A 16666-nucleotide genomic window follows, 5' to 3' on the forward strand; every position below is an offset into this window, starting at 1 on the left:
TTGTGTAACAATTCACAGCTACTGTATATAGCCATTCCGCCTTGTATATACTTTCTTAAACTTCCCTAAGTTTATGTTTAACTTACTAAAGTTTGTTTTGTATTGTGTTGTAATGTATATTTTTGTGTAAGCACACTGAGAGCCACTTTACCAAGTCAAATTCCTAGTTTGTGCAAACTTACTTGGCCAATAAAACCTGATTCTGATTCTGATTCTGCTACATTAACATATTCAAATGAATGGTGTGATGACTAGATCAGGTGTACTGGATTAGATGGAATGATTTTGTTTGATAGAGGACCCTCAGGATTGGCTCTGTGGGAAAGACAGGTATAGTGTTTCTTAAACTATGTTCCCTTTTTTGTTTTGTCACACATAATCCATTTTGCAATGTACTACAGTGTGTGTCTGTGTGTGTGTGTGTGTGTGTGTGTGTGTGTGTGTGTGTGTGTGTGTGTGTGTGTGTGTGTGTGTGTGTGTGTGTGTGTGTGTGTGTGTGTGTCTGTGTCTGTGGGTGTGTGTATATGTGTTTGTGCTATAGACATAGCTTGTTTATTAGAGAAAGAGAGAGGAGGAGGAGATAGAGAGGCAGTTCTATGAAATATCCTGTTACAATCTCTATCTCGCACATTGGAAACCTGAGGATGGCTTTCAATCTACCTGTGCCGAGCCGGCAAACTAATACCCGTCGTAACCAAACCCACCTCTAGGGTTTAATATTTCAACAGTGTTGAGAGTTGAGTTCCTCTGAAAAAGCTGCCTCTCTCCAGTTTTCCCCCGAATGCCAACCTACTTCCTCGCAAACTCACGGCAGCAGGTGTTAGAATTGCATCAAGGTAACATTTCAAAAGAAGTGTTTATCATTTTGAATGCATGTTGCTTCATCATCTGGAGTTTGTCTGTGAATTTGTCACTAAATGCACAGCTTTGTGACTGATTGATCGAGCTTCCTGCATGCTGTTCTGCTTCTCTGCATGCCGTGTCAGATTGACATGGGATATATCTTTTTTTTTCTCTTGGTAACAGTTTGCTATGCCAGTGTAGTTTTGATTAACGAGATACACGTGTTGGTCTTGAGGGAATGCCAAACTCTGCATGCCAGTTTGCAAGCTGTTCAGATGCTTTCATGCAAGTTAGTCACTGCATTCATCTGGAGTTGATCGAGAGTCTTGTAATTATGCCTGAAATCTATACATGTATATGGTGTGTGCAGAGACTCTGAAATTGCTTGCTTCTCTATGCATCACAGGTATCAGGAAAAGTAAAGTTGAAGTTGAATAAAACTCTGATTTAGCAGTCTTTGCTGTTCTGGTGTGTTTTTAGGTCAAACTCTGCCACCATGTATCTCAACTCTCCAGGAACCGAGAATGTGTGCATGTCTTTAAACTTCATGGGGAAGAAACTCCGCAACCACACCGTCGCTCCAGCTACAAAACCACGTAGGTGCTCAACTTCCACCAGCACACACCTACTACAAGTTAACCCCATGTAGCGTATCGCTTATGTAGTTCAGCATTTTTCTATGTAGGACATAGAAAGTGATAAGTGATGGGTGGGTAGAGAGATTATTTAAAAACAGCAATGGACAGAAACATCATGACCATCGACTGTAGTGACACATGAACCAAACATTCGTTTGTATATTTGTGTATTTGTAGTTTCAACATAGTGTACAGTTGTTGATTAGTGAACTGTAAAGAGTTAACAGAGCAAGTTGTCGGACATCTGACAGATAGGTCCATCTGGCGTTACTATGTGGACCCAGTGGACTTTGCTAAAATACATGTTGAGTGCACTATGTGATACTGCATAATTCATTTTTATGGAGACTGGTTAATGGCACCGTCTGCAACTGCAAACAGTTTCTTTAAGCAGGTGGCTTTTTGATTTGATTATGCGGTGTTTTCTGACATGTTTATTTTGCTACTGTGATTACTTTCTTAACGGCCTCTATTTGATGTCTATTTCCCATCCTTTGCACAGGTGCTTGGGAGACGACCACCCTGTCTACTTACACGGATGAAACAGTAGGCCGTGCCAACCTGGTCCGAACGCGTGCTGTTATGCCCGCTATGGAGGATCTGCCGGGCAGCGTGCCAGACCTGAGGGCAGACACCTGGCCGTGCCGGCCATGTGCCGTACACAACACTCACCTGGACCAGGACGGAGACACAGGTGAACTTGGCTCCAGTAAACCCTGATAACTACACTAGCTGTACCCTGGAGGTTCATAAACATTCCATACAAACAACTAAACATCTAAAAACATACAAGTACATGCAAAAGTACATCACAAACTCAAGAAGCCATAACACAATAGGATAAAAATCCAATTAGCTATGCCAAGGTTAAAGATGCAGTTCTCTGATTCAAATGTACACAATACCTTAACTTCTGATGGTTCAACTGGCTTAAAGTAATGTTATGTACGTTTAAACAATGATTCAGAAATCGTTCAGCTCCTAAATCTACCCTAATATGAAGGGGATAGCGTCTTTTAGACCACTTTTTTGTTGCATGTTTTTATTTGCCCTTCTTGAACAAGACTCGGGGATGTTATGGAATTCTGTTAGAAAAAAATTAAGCAATGAGATTATAAAAAAAAAACTATGCTACTGAACTGTCCTGTAACTTGATGTTGCTTTTTCTGTTTCGCATAGTTTATTTATTCACTGTAAATGCTATTACTTTGTTAACTTTTATTTTGGTATTCATATAAACATGAAAGTCCAACATATTACACAATAAAATTTTAATCTCATCGTTGAAACATCTTGAGTATGTGTGATTTTGTCTCAATCACCTATTATTTTAATAACAAATGTGACAAAAATGTAAATTCTTCATGCTGGAGTTCTAGTGTCATATCCCTTAAAGAAGCATTATGGAGTTTTGGTCTGAAACTAGTGAGCTAGCTACCTAAAACACACACAAAAACCAACATGCTAACTGGCATATTTTGCAGACATTGTGATTTTATGCTGTGAAGGCTTACAGTTCCACGGGGTGTTCAGACCGAACCACAACACTACAGAGTGCATGGCCTAGACACCTAGTGGGAACAACAGGTGTGATCATCTGCCTTTCACCTGACCATATTCCATCAAACGTAATTTGAAAATGATGATAGTTGCTCATAAAAAACATACCTCAAAAAGTGGCAAATTGTTGCATGGTGTTGCTTTAAAAGGACATAACATTTTGCTTGTGGGTGCATACTGGTGTGTGCATACTGGACTGGGTTTAAAGGCCAAATATAAATACATTTTATATTATCCTGCTTAATTCACCCAAGGAAACATTACACTTGAAATGTGTAAGAGGAGACTGCATCTTGACCTGGCTTTGTGAGTAAGTCTGCCCTCTGTCTCACAGTCCCGCCCTTTGCATCCACTGCCACCAGGGGGCCTCCAGAAATACATGTTTGTCCCCTGATGAATATTTCTCAATTTTTTTCTGTTTTCTGGGCAGTCGCACAGAAGTGAATCTGTGGTTAAATTTTTTCACTATCATGTCAGTGCCAGCAGAGCTGTTAACTAGCCCAAAGTGTGATAACACACAAAATGCACTCTGACACCTTGGTGGTTTTCTTTCAAATTCTTAAGACACAGTGATATAATTGTTTTTGTTGGCAGTGTAAAAAAAAATCCCCTTCCCACTCGACCCCCCTTATTAATCATTTTTGTAGTCTACAGACTAATTCAAATGGAATTCAGTTATCTCACTTGCGAAATGTCTTGCTGGGTTACTAGGATTCACACAAAACTGAAACATCACTGAAATGCTGGGTAATGGTCATGCCTAGATAAGTGAGCCTTCTCCTGACTTTTGTCTCTTAACTCTTACATTACAAAGCAGTACTAACAGTGCAAGTGGAATATGCTGATTTTAATCATATGATTAACTGGTTGAAATCTTATGGTGTCAGTAAGAACTCAAAAGAAGGAAACTTGACAGTTCTGAGAATGTGGATTACTCTGGATCATAACCTCGAAACATAACGAGAACATGATCTAGTCAGACAGCCTTTTAAAACATATTAGTATTCACTGTATGAAGAATAATTCAGTTTCATCATCAAGGATGATCTTTTGACAGACCAAGAGGCATCGTGGCTCATCAAAGGCAGGAGGAAGTGGGATGTGTTCAAGCGCTGGATCTCTACAACGCGTCAGTGTGAGGCCTCAGGCCACAGGGACCAAGGTAGATTCCAACCTCTGCAAACGTGATGTTTTATAGAGGTCATTTGGGTTTTATAGAGGTCATTTGGGATGTTAGGCTTCTCACATCATTTCAGATCACTGAAAATTAACATGCTACCAGAGTTTAGCATGGAAGAAAAGCTGCATATTGTAGCCTATGTGTCTCCTTATAATGTTTGATTTACTGATTTACTGATAGGAGTCCTGTCATTTGAATTCACTCTTGAATAGTTTGTGGGTATTATAGATTTTTGTCTATCTGGAATTTAAAAGATGTTTTATAGAGGTCTTCTGGATGCCACCAGAGTTTTGCATGGAAGAATAGCTGTTGTAGACTATTTGTGTTGATTTATTGACTTACTTATTGAACTGATAGACAGTTTGTTGGTATTACAGATGTTTGTCTATCTGGATTTTAACACTTATTCTCTGGGATCTCAGGGCCTGGTCCATCCTGTGGGCGGCACCTGCGAGAGCGAGAGAGTGAAGGGGCAATGGACGTCAAGATTTTCATCCCCTACGACTCAGCCAAACTGTGCATCACACAAGTACGCTCGGCCACCCTGATCAAAACACACAAAACAGCAGAGGAGATATAGGTTTGGTCACGCTTCATTTGGATAGTTCCCTATAGACTATCTACAGATGCTCAGATTATAAACAAACTATCTGTTGAAACTCTGTGAACTACAATTGATGGTTAAGGGTTAGGGGTTGGTGTTGGTTATGGTGATGTTCAGTGATCAATTAGAAAGACTGGAGTTGAATTTCAACAAACCATCTGTAAGGCTTTTGTAGACAGACTATCCAAATAAAGTGTTGCCATGGGTTTTGGTGTGGGTTGACCTTCTGTGTATTTCACATGTGACTAAGCAGTGTCTTGGCTAATAGAGGGACACAGTGTATCTTTGTTGTTGGGGGAAGGCTGGAGGTTTTCTTTTTCTTCTGAGTGAGTCACATGTCCGTCACTCTCCCTGTTGCCTAGAGATGATAGTGTCCTCCAGGTTGTTATTGTTGCTCTGCTCTGTATGCACATCACTGAATGATTTAGCATATATTCTGTAGTGTTCACTACATGCTTTAAGATATATATGAGCTATAACGTACAGTATTGTGTATAATATATAAATACTAATGCACTTATTTTCTCTTCCACCTGTGTAGTGAGTGTAGTACCTTCATTTTTGCAATCCTGAAACAGCATTTTAATCTTTTTTGTCAGATTGCAGATGACATGACAGCAATGAGAAACAAACATCTTGAGATGGTTCAGGAGTTGGAGGAGAATTTTCTCATCGCCTCACGTGAGAATCAGGTGGATACTGAGCACATTACAGTACATGTATACACACACACAGGTGACACATGTAATTGATTGGTCTGTTTGTGTATGTGTGGTGCGTGTGTGTGTTTGTGGTGTGTGTATGAAAGTAACAGCGCATAAAAAATGATGAACGGTGAATGAACAGTGGCAAGATTTCTCTCACGTATTTACGAGTCCTCGTGTAGAAATGCAGTCTGTGTTCCTCTACCTTGGGTCCACAGGAACGGACAGTTATTAAAGTAAGGAGTCATTACCAGACCAAGCTTAGCGCACTGAAGAGAATGCTGGAAATGTATCAAGAGAAGGTGGAGAGGAAAAATGCTTGCTGGGAGGAAAGAGTCTGTGTGAGTTGTTGTGCTAAGCTCTCCACAATGCACTGAGATTATATTGTGTTGAGTCCCACAATTTGGTCCTGGTGTGGATTATGCTTTATATTTACATAGCAATACCTTTGCGTCTCATCTGTTATCAATAGAAGAAAAGTGTGGAATGTCTAATGTAACATCCTCCATATTTAGTCAAAATCATGAAACTGTGTGCACCAGTGTTCATGAGCGCACCAGAGCACACTATTGCACGTAGGTACTCTAACCGTGTTGTCTTTAAACCTATACATGTATATCAAATCCACATAAACTGTGTAGGACTACCAATCTAAAGTGAATCTACTGGCCACATACTGCTTTGTTGTGTCTCTGGTTGCCATATCCAATGTGTCATTCCCCATTCACCCACAGAAACTGCAGAGCCAGAATGAGCGCTTGCATCAGGAGCAGAGATCCATGCAGGAGAGGAGCACAGAGGAGACGGCTTCGTGGCAGAGAGAGAAGGTCTGACTGGCTCTCTCTGTGTGTGCAAGGGTGTAGGCGCATACGCAACACGTGTTACAAATGGAAATGGTTTTATCGACGCAATATGTCACAGGAGAAATCATATTTAAAAATTGGGCTTTTGGGGTCAAAAGTCTTAAATACAAATTTGACTACAAGATGCCAACAAAGCAAAAATGGCAACTGTATACTTATACATGTAGGTATAACAGCACAGTAAAAAAAAAACTGGCAAAGTTAATGGGCAGAGCAAAAACATCACAAGACAGACTACGAAACACGAGAAACATGTATCTAACTTTGTTTCTGTTTGTACTCAAATCTAACTTCCCATGGTATATTCCATTTCACATGATCAAGTTTGCCACGGCTGATGCAGCAGGGTGGGAGGATTTCATGGAATGCATATAATACTTATAATACATTGAAGGGACCGGCATTTGAGATTTATAGTTAATAAGATTATGGCAGTCAATAATTCAATCTTTCTTATACCTAGTTGAAATTGTTACTTCCAATTGGATTTAACTAGTATGTAAGCATGTCTTGGTGAATATACTTTGATGGTGATGGAATCGCTGTAAGCACGCTTAAGTTGAAGAAGGGACCGGAGAGTTGAAGTCAGGTTTCTGGAGCTTATTTCGGCATGGAGACCCCCTCTCAGCTTGGTGCTCAGAGCAAGGCCTACCTGATAGCAGAATGTGTAGGCATTTATACATTTCAGTCAGGTAGAATACAATAGGAGAGGGGATGACCAAACCCTTTAGGTGAGAGGAAGGGGGAGACAGTGGGGTGAGGGGGTGATACCATGGCACAAAAGGGTCTTAGCAGGAAGGAGCCTATCTGGGGGGGAGAGGGTTCACAAGCCACTTGTTCAGGTCTCAGTGAAACAGACAGAGTACCCATCCAAAATGAGTTGCAGATACAACATAAGGAGTTAATGTCTTACAACAACAGAATAGCAATATTTCCAGTTCCATCAGTCCCCTATATGAGCATTTATATGCTCACACAATAACCACCATGCAACAGCCAATCAGAGCAGGAAACATCAATATATGTTAAAGATACAAATGATACAGAACAACAGTAGAATAGCTATTTTGCAGTTCCATCAATGGGTTGACCTGAGAAAGGAGTGAGGTGTGACAAGTGGTCTCAACTCCCTTCCCCCCATGTCAAATCCAGGTACCTTGTCTTCAAAGCCTATTTGAATAGACGGGAACACCCCGTAAACTCAGTGTATTTAGCAGACATTCCTTCAAATGGAAAATCAGATACTCTTAGGTGAAGCTTGTGAGTGAGTGAAACTTTTAAGCTCTGTCTCGTGTGGTCGGCCGCCATTGTTCAAGAATAAACCCGAATCATTCACTGACCAAATTCCAAGACTGGGTCTCCAATATGTGGTATCAAATTAAATACCATCAACATGCAATTTCATCATATTATGACGAATTTCATCAAGATGACGTACATTATTTTTTAATAAATCACCATAATTAAGGGACAGTTATCAATAACTTTATTGATAAATCCAAATGATGTATTTCATAACAGCATTCTTAACACTCCTGTGTTTTAGAGTAAGATGATGGAACTATTCTCCGGCAGGTTAGACCTCCTCCACAGCCACCAGGCATCAAGTGAGTGGAAACAGTATTTTTGTGGTCAGATTATCACATTTTTCCTTGAAGTGATGGAGTGTCCTCATATGCCATTGTGCGTGTGTGTATGTGTGAGTGTGCGTACGTACATGCGGGTGTGTGCATGCATGTGTGTGTGAATGTGTGCATGTATTGTATACCTCTTGGTATATGTGTGTGTGTTCCAAATAAGGGAGAGAGTGTTCCTGACATTAATGATGAACGCAAGAAGGACTGAAGAGATAGAGATGATGTACTGGCCTTTATCCCTGATGTTTAACCCTGTGTTTGCGCATGTATCAGGGTGCACCTGAAACACTGAGGTTTGTCCCACAGCCCTGCAGGAGCTGCAGATGGCTCGGCTGGAGGTGGGGAAGGTGCAGGAGATGCTGACGCCCCCGGAGCCTGAGGAGGAGCCTCAGGAGGAGGTGGCTGAGGCCAGCGCTGAGCAGGTGAGCAGGATCTGCTGGGCAGCGTGGCTGACCCAAGGGCAGACACCTGGCCGTGTTGGCATGCATAATGCATGACGGCACGCATTTAGACCAGGTTGGCATGACTTACCGTTTCACCTGAGTGGGTGGACAGGATGGTCATCTCCCAAGCACCTGTCAGCTGTTGATTTTTCTTTTTCATTCAATGATGAGCAGCCACCACTAGAGGGAGCCCAAGCCCGTTTAGAGAACCTGAAGGAGAGTCTGTTCAAGAGAGAGCGGGAGATATCCCAGTATCTGGAGGGAGATGAGGACTCCCCATACACCGTGACAAAGACTGCTCTCCTCAAAGCTGTTGTGCAGAAAGTGAGATTACGATGCCCGTATATATGCTGCTCTAGGTTCCGTGCATGTACTTTATTATTATAATTATCATTTAGGATTCATGAAATACTTGAGCCCAGAGCCCATTGAGTAGTATTCCTCACAACTTTATATGTTGCACAGGCACATTATATCTATGGTGAGGTGGCAGAGGCAAAAGGCCTGGTGGACCAGATGGCAGAGGAGAACCGGGAAGAACTGACTAAAGTCAAAGAGAGCCTGGACCAGACTGACACGGCAACACCGGCTACGCCTCATAAACCAGAGCAGACGACAGACTCACAACTGTAAAATCACCATAAATACTCTTGCACTCTGTAAAGCATTAAGCCATCCTGTTGTTAGCACAGAAAAGTATTTTTGTCATTCTTTAGGGGAGGTTGGGGGGGGTAGATGTATTATCGAGGTTATAGCTCCTGTGGGTTTGAAGCTATATCTGGAACCTATAGATGCTTACTGTCAAGTCACTTTAGATAAAAGCATATGTAAGGTTGTATATGTATGGTCTTGGCGATTGTTTGATTGTTACATTATGATGGAAGTTATACATTATGATGGATGATTGTTACATTATGATGGAAGTAATTTTATTTAAAAAAGCGTCTGCTAGATGAATGAATGTAAATATAAGGTTATAGTCTTTGCCATTGTTTGATGGTTATATTATAATTGAGGATAGTTTATTACATGCATCTGAACTCTCATTCTAGTCCTGGCCAGGATCCCTCTGAGGACTGTGAGGGGAAGCTGACGATCAAACAGAGGCTGCAGAAGTTTGAGCTGACGGAGTTGGCCTGGGATCTGATCATGACAGGCTCCACGGCATCCCTCTCTGGTAACAACATCAGACAAACAAACAGAAGACTTTATAAGCTTTCACAATTTGATATGTTGTATGTTTTACTGCTGTTGGAAAAGGTGATATTTAAAAATTATTTTCATGTAATGGTAAAAGTTATTGGTACGATTTCGAGCAATATGATTATGGTTGTTAAAATTTGTGCATTCATTCAGACGTTGTTTGAAAACCTTTCAGTTCCCGAGTATGGGCACGAGCCTGCAAATGGTGAAAAGGAGATGGACCCTGTTGTAAGGCCACACACACACTGTCTCTCTCTCACACACACACACACACACACACACACACACACACACACACACACACACACACACACACACACACACACACACACAGACACACACACACACACACACATACACACACACTCTCTCACACACACACATACACACACTCTCTCTCTCTCTCACACACACACACACACACACACACTCTCTCTCTCACACACACACACACATACACACACACACACACACACTCATGTGATCATCCCGTTTTTTTTCATCATCAGGATCTGGAGACGTTCAAGAAGAGTGAATTCCTCCCGTCAGACACAGAAAAGAGTGTGGGACAGCAGCTACTGCTACTACAGTCTGAGGTGACAACACTCCCTGAAAGCACCAAGATACTCCATTGCCCATCTTCAGCCTTAAAAAAGAAAAGAAAAACTTTCTCCAAAATAGAAGTCAAATTGTGCCTCTTTTTTCTCAGATGAAACAGCTGAGAGATGAACATAAAAAGGCCATAGAGAACTACACGACAGAGAGGACCATGAGAAAGAAGTATTACAACATGGTGGAGAACATGAAAGGTAACTTGTGGAAAAAGTTCTCGTCGCAGAACATCACCTCCATTCTTGAGAGATATCTTAGACCTTCCCCTTTAAGGTCCGTGCTCCAGTCCGCACAGGAATCGTTTGCTGGAAAAGTCCCAGACTTGCGGTGACTTGCTCTCTGGTCATGGCAGGGCAAATTCCAAAAACTCAAAGTCCATGAAACAAAAGAGATCTTTAGCAGAGTGCAGCCCCTTATTTCAACAGCTTTTACTCCCTTCTATAAAGACCCCAGTTCTGAGAGGTTTCCTGTACCCATGCTCAGTGCTGTGAAGACCATTCTATCAATCTATTCTAATCTGGGGCCAAAAAATGATATATATATATATGGATATAGCTAATCTGACAGCTGATCTTTTGGACTTTTAAGTGTACCACTGTATGTGAAATGTCCATAAGGACACTATATTTACGCTCTTAATTAATGGATAAAGATTTTTAACACGAAAACTAGTAACCAACATATATCCACTTTACACATGACTTAAAAAACAGCTACATCACTGCATCACAAATGAAGTTGTTTGTTTGCATATTGTATATTCAGATATTTGATGTGTATTTTCTGAAACAGTGTGTGCATGTACTGTTACCCAGGTAAAATCCGAGTATTCTGTCGGATCAGGCCCATGAGCCGAACCGAGACAGCAAGAGGGGATTCCACCATCGTGTCTCGGCTGGATGAATATTCCATCACCGTGGAAACGGCTCGTGGACAACGAGAGTTCCAGTTTGACCGGATCTTTGACACAAAATGTTCTCAGGAAGAGGTGTTTCAAGACACAAATAGGTAGCACATAACACAGAATAACTGAGTACTATATAAAACCTTTAACCAGTTTTGAGATTACAAACACACCAAATGATTTACTAGATTTAATGCCTTAAACGATGAGACCATGTTGATTTTTATTTTAATTTACTTATTTTTTTCTTTACCCCAGACTGATTCAGTCAGCCATTGATGGCTTCAATGTGTGCATCTTTGCCTATGGCCAGACTGGTTCGGGGAAAACCTTTACAATGGTTGGAGGTAAAAATCTGAAGAACCCAGGCATCATCCCCAGAACATTTAATACGATTTTTGACATCATTCATGAAAATGAGGCGAAGTTTGACATCAAGGTAAGGCCTCGGCTATGACTCTCTGTGTGCTACCTACTCGTTTCCATTTGCTGGTCCAGTTTATGGAAGATAATATGTAATGAAAATTATCCTGCATACTTATTTGCTCTCCTTCTACTTCTCCTCTCCTCTCTATTTTCCTTTTGTTTTTCACTCCTCTCTTTTGATCTTCTGATTTCTCTTCCTTTCCTTTCCTTTCCCTCCTCTTCTCTACTCCTTTCCCCACTCCCCCTCTCCTCTCTTCTCCCCCCCCCCCTCCTTCTCACCTCTCCCACTCTCCTCTTCCGTGCCGGAGTTCTCCTCAGGTTTCTGCCTACATGATGGAGCTGTATAATGACCGCCTACAAGACCTCTTTGTGAGTCCTGCCGAGGCTTTCGCCAAACGAATTGAAATGAAGAAGGACAAAAAGGGGCTTGTCTTTGCCCAGGGAGCAGAGACAAAGGAGGCTGCCAGCGCCAGCGAGCTCTTTGCACTGTTCGAACAGGGCTGCGCAAACCGCCATATCGCCGCCACCAGTATGTCCTTAATGAACCTTCAAAAGGGGCTTTGCTAAATGGTTTGGATTAATTGCTTTAGTCACAGTCATTAGTAATGTATGGTAGGTACATCATTATGGACCAGTGTTGGCTGTTTTTTTTTTTAAGGGTAAGCAGGGCCAGGGATTACCATTGTGTAACAGGAGATGCTTGTGTACTTCACTAATGCTCATGTTAGTGGTTTAATCCTACAAGGGAAATGGTATTACTTTTTAATGAGTGTAAGTACTGCTGTAGCAAGAAGCCGGCGTATCATAAATCAGGTGGCAATTAAGTTACATGGTTGTTTGGAATCCATTTCTGAAAGCCACATTGGATTAACCCCTCACTGCCCAAATATGAATTGACCATAAAGACATTACATTCACATTTAGTCATTTAGCTAGCATAACGCTGCTATCCAAAGCAATGTATGTTGCTGTATTGCATAGATAGACATTTCTGTTAGTATAGGTGTTCCCTGGGAATCGAACCCATGACCTTGGGGTTGTTAATTCAACTATATTTTATTTATATTGCGCCAAAACAATAAAATTGTCTCAAGGTGCTTGTAAGCATCTAAAGCTCTAGGGGGTTGTTCTCTGTCACTCCGTAGAGATGAACGTGGAGAGCTCACGCTCACACCTGATCATCGGCATAATGATGGAGAGCAGGAATCTGACCAATGGCAGCGTCTGCTACGGGAAGCTCAGCCTGGTGGACCTGGCGGGGAGCGAACGGGCGGCTAAGACGGGAGCAAAAGACAGCCAGCTAAAGGTCTGTGCATCCACTCTGCATTCATCTTAGTCCTTCTATGTGTGCATATTATAGCCTAGCCTTCAAAGGGGTTGAAGCTATTTCAGTATTAATGGTTCAGTTCATATCCATGACATGGGGTTTCAGGGTTGTCAGTTGTTAGTTGTTGTTAGTTAAAGTAGCTATCATGCAGTAGCATGCTGGATAGCCTTGACAATATGTCTAAACCAACTTACTAAAATTGGACCTGAAGGTTTCCGTGAAGGCCAGTTACTTTAGTCTGCACAAGTAAACATGATCAACTCTTCTATCTGGTAACCAAGCAACTTGTGGCTACTACCTAATGACTTAAAGTTAAGACTTTGACTTCCTGAGGAGGAATGATTGTTGTTGCAAATTGAAAAGGAGCGTACAGGTGTACAGGGCCCCTCTCTTGTCCTTGCCTTTGGTCCCCAAATGACTAAATCTGCCCCTGCCTTGGGTTCAACGTTAAATAGCATCTAGTAAAATTGTGTATAAGCACAATATCAGACCAATACACACTCAGTTATGAAACAAAATGAGTCTCCATGGTAGTTTTTCCCTACTTTGGCATCCATTTATCTCTCTGTGTTGTTTGACTGACAAAGGAGGGGTTTCATCTACAAAGACAGTACAAAGGGAATCGTTGACAGTACGAAGGGAAACCCTGTCAACGTTCTGATGTTCGCAAGCTGCTACATCACCTTATATGTACTCCTCTATGGGTACATACAGGTAGCTTCAATTAATCTGGAGTAATTACATCTAATAGCAGTGAAGTGAAAGTGTGAAAATGTCCCTTCGCCATTGTTTCAATATCTTAAGACAGAGAAAAGTGTAAAAAAAATATAGACATTGTTGAAGATGGATGTGGCAAGGTTGAGGCGCCCCCTGATGTCATTGAAGAGCGTAACCTATGTGCTGAAGCCCAGACAGCCCTGGCCTTTGACCCCTGCTCCCAGGTGAACACATAACTTTGAGCACTTAGTAATTGCCTGGTTTTCACTACGTCTTTGCGTCTGCAAATGGCTCCTTTTGCCACACATACAGACAGCCATGGTTCTCTCCCCCCCTCTCTCTCTCTCTGTCTCTCTCTCTCTTTCTCTCTCTCTCTCTTTCTCTCTCTCTCACTATCTCTCCCTCTCTCTCTCTCCCTCTCTCTCTCTCCCCCCTCTCTCCCTCTCTCTCTCTCCCCCCCCTCTCTCTCTCTCTCCCCACCTCTCTCTCTCCCCCCCCCCTCTCTCTCTCTACAGGAGGCCAACTCCATCAACAAGTCTCTGAGCGCCCTTGGAGACGTCATCTCGGCCCTGTCCTCGGAGCAGCAGCACGTCCCCTACCGCAACAACAAGCTGACACAGGCCATGCAGGACTCACTGGGGGGGAACGCCAAAACACTCATGTTTGTTAACATCTCCCCCTCCGACTGCAACGTGGAAGAAACACTCACTTCACTTATGTAAGAGACCAAATCAAATCAAATCAAATCAAACTTTATTTGTACGCCGCATTTCATACCAGGAGGTAACACAATGTGCCTCACAGAAGGACAAAAATGGGGGGGGGTTACAAACACTTGTAAAGACACACAGATTTTCCAGAGATAAATAAACAGGAAATTACATACTAACCACACTGACCACTGAATGTGGACCTCAGAAAATAAATGTTCTGTCTGAAAGTGGTTTCTGGAATGGCAAATACGTTTCAGCTATTGTTGCTTTAATGGTTGCAATTATTCTAATACACAGGGAAATTGCTACATGATTGATCACAAGGGAAACTGATGTTTTTGTTCTCCCTCTTTGTCTCATAGGTATGCTACCCGGGTGAAAGCGATCACTAACAATGCACAGAGGAACATGGACAGTAAAGAAATCGCACAGTTGAAAGAGGTTAGTTTTTTGCAGGCAAGATTAGGTAGATATACGTACACACACACACACACACACACACACACACACACACACACACACACATACATACACTTCTTGACTACACCTTGGAGATACATAGAAGTCTGTAGCCTTTGTCATAAAGTAAATGCAACTCTATATTATTTTGCAGTATACCGTATTACTGTAGGGTATTAATGGATCATTCCTGTGGTGCACGGGTATTTAAATATAACTCCACTGTGTTGGTGCTGACTTCACTCCTCTTGTCTTCTGTGTAGATGATCGTTAAACTCCGATCTGGACAGCCTGTAGAGGAAGAAGAGGTGTAAAAATCCTGCTTAAGAAACAAAACATGCATACCCACAAACAGACACAAACATACACATGCATACCCACAGACACACACACACAAACACACATGCATACCCACAAACAGACACACACACACACACACACATGCATACCCACAAACAGACACACACACACACACACATGCATACCCACAAACAGACACAAACATACACATGCATACCCACAGACACACACACACACAAACACACATGCATACCCACAAACAGACACACACACACATGCATACCCACAAACAGACACACACACACACACACACACACACACACACACATACACACACACACACACACACACACACACACACACATGCATACCCACAAACAGACACACACACACACACACACATGCATACCCACAAACAGAAACACACACACATGCATACCCACAAACAGACACACACACACACACACACACACACACACACACACACACACACACACACACACACACACACACACACATGCATACCCACAAACAGACACACACACACACACATGCATACCCACAAACAGACACACACACACACACACACATGCATACCCACAAACAGACACACACACACACATGTATACTCACAAACAGGCACACACATACATGCATACCCACAAACGGACACACATACAAGCATACCCACAAACAGACACACACAAACGTCTTCATACACAAGCATAGTCTTCAGTTTCAGTTAGATAGACCTCCATTTTCTTTAAGGATGTCTTGTAGCATGCTGTTACATTGGTGTTGGCAATATTGGTGTAAGTAATATGACATAACACAATTAAACTGAACACTTAACATGTTCAAAGAATGTAGTAATGCAAACAAGTCATAGTCAGGTAGGTGGACGAAGGTGCATTTAAACTCAACCACTGGTAGCTTTTCACTTGTTGTTGTTGTTGTGGACTACATAGCTGATGCATCACACTGTTGGCATTGTGAACTGCAGATGTTTGCCAGTGAAGAACTGATGTGATTTCCACAGTTTGAGGTTTTTAATTATGTTGATGTGAACTAAGATCCTGTTTTCTTTCCTGAGTGGTTCCTAGCAGTGTCTAGCACCCTAATTCTAGCACATGGCCCAGTGTTGTATCCTTTGTTGGGATCAACAGACTCTCACTTGACATCGCTCTCAAGATGGGCAGCAACTTGGGGTATTGGATGGGATGGGAAGCTTTTGTTTTAGCCACACAATGAACTTTGAAGTTGTTGTGATCTGTTCACACAGCGTAACGAGAGAGTCCGTGTGTGACCTTCCTGTAAGTCCTGCCTGTGCGTGTTAAGCTGAGAGGGTGGGTGCTGTCCAGAGCCCCCCCGTGTCGGTCGGGGCTGGGGCATTGCGTGCTGGGCAGTAATGGGAGCCGCGGCACCGGGAATGTGGGGGGGTTATGGGGGGCCCCGGGGGGGTGGGGGGGGCAAGGGGAGCGGTGGGGGAAATTATGAAGTCACTTGGCCAGTTGGTGCTGCTATTGTGGGAAA

General features: G+C 42.4%; 1 protein-coding gene across 1 annotated transcript; it reads left to right on the forward strand.

The window, feature by feature from the left end:
* The first annotated feature begins 699 nt into the window (after positions 1-699).
* Positions 700-15215, forward strand: si:dkey-96l17.6 (kinesin-like protein KIN-14E). Its single transcript, XM_042708168.1, has 10 exons — positions 700-836; positions 1324-1439; positions 1984-2175; positions 11103-11295; positions 11435-11630; positions 11936-12146; positions 12763-12923; positions 14177-14379; positions 14737-14815; positions 15097-15215. The coding sequence occupies exons 2-10, from the start codon at positions 1340-1342 to the stop codon at positions 15145-15147; spliced, it is 1386 nt and encodes a 461-aa protein (XP_042564102.1). The 5' UTR covers positions 700-836; positions 1324-1339; the 3' UTR covers positions 15148-15215.
* Positions 15216-16666: the final 1451 nt, after the last annotated feature.

Source organism: Clupea harengus, chromosome 7, assembly GCF_900700415.2.
Source record: "Clupea harengus chromosome 7, Ch_v2.0.2, whole genome shotgun sequence".
NCBI classification, from domain to species: Eukaryota; Metazoa; Chordata; class Actinopteri; order Clupeiformes; family Clupeidae; genus Clupea; species Clupea harengus.

Excerpts from the sequence above, each read along its gene's own strand:
- si:dkey-96l17.6 (XM_042708168.1), top strand. The coding sequence starts at position 1,340 with ATGTATCTCAACTCTCCAGGAACCGAGAATGTGTGCATGTCTTTAAAC. Across the intron at positions 12,147-12,762 it reads CCGCCATATCGCCGCCACCA|AGATGAACGTGGAGAGCTCA; the intron begins GTATGTCCTTAA and ends GTCACTCCGTAG. Across the intron at positions 14,816-15,096 it reads AAATCGCACAGTTGAAAGAG|ATGATCGTTAAACTCCGATC; the intron begins GTTAGTTTTTTG and ends TCTTCTGTGTAG.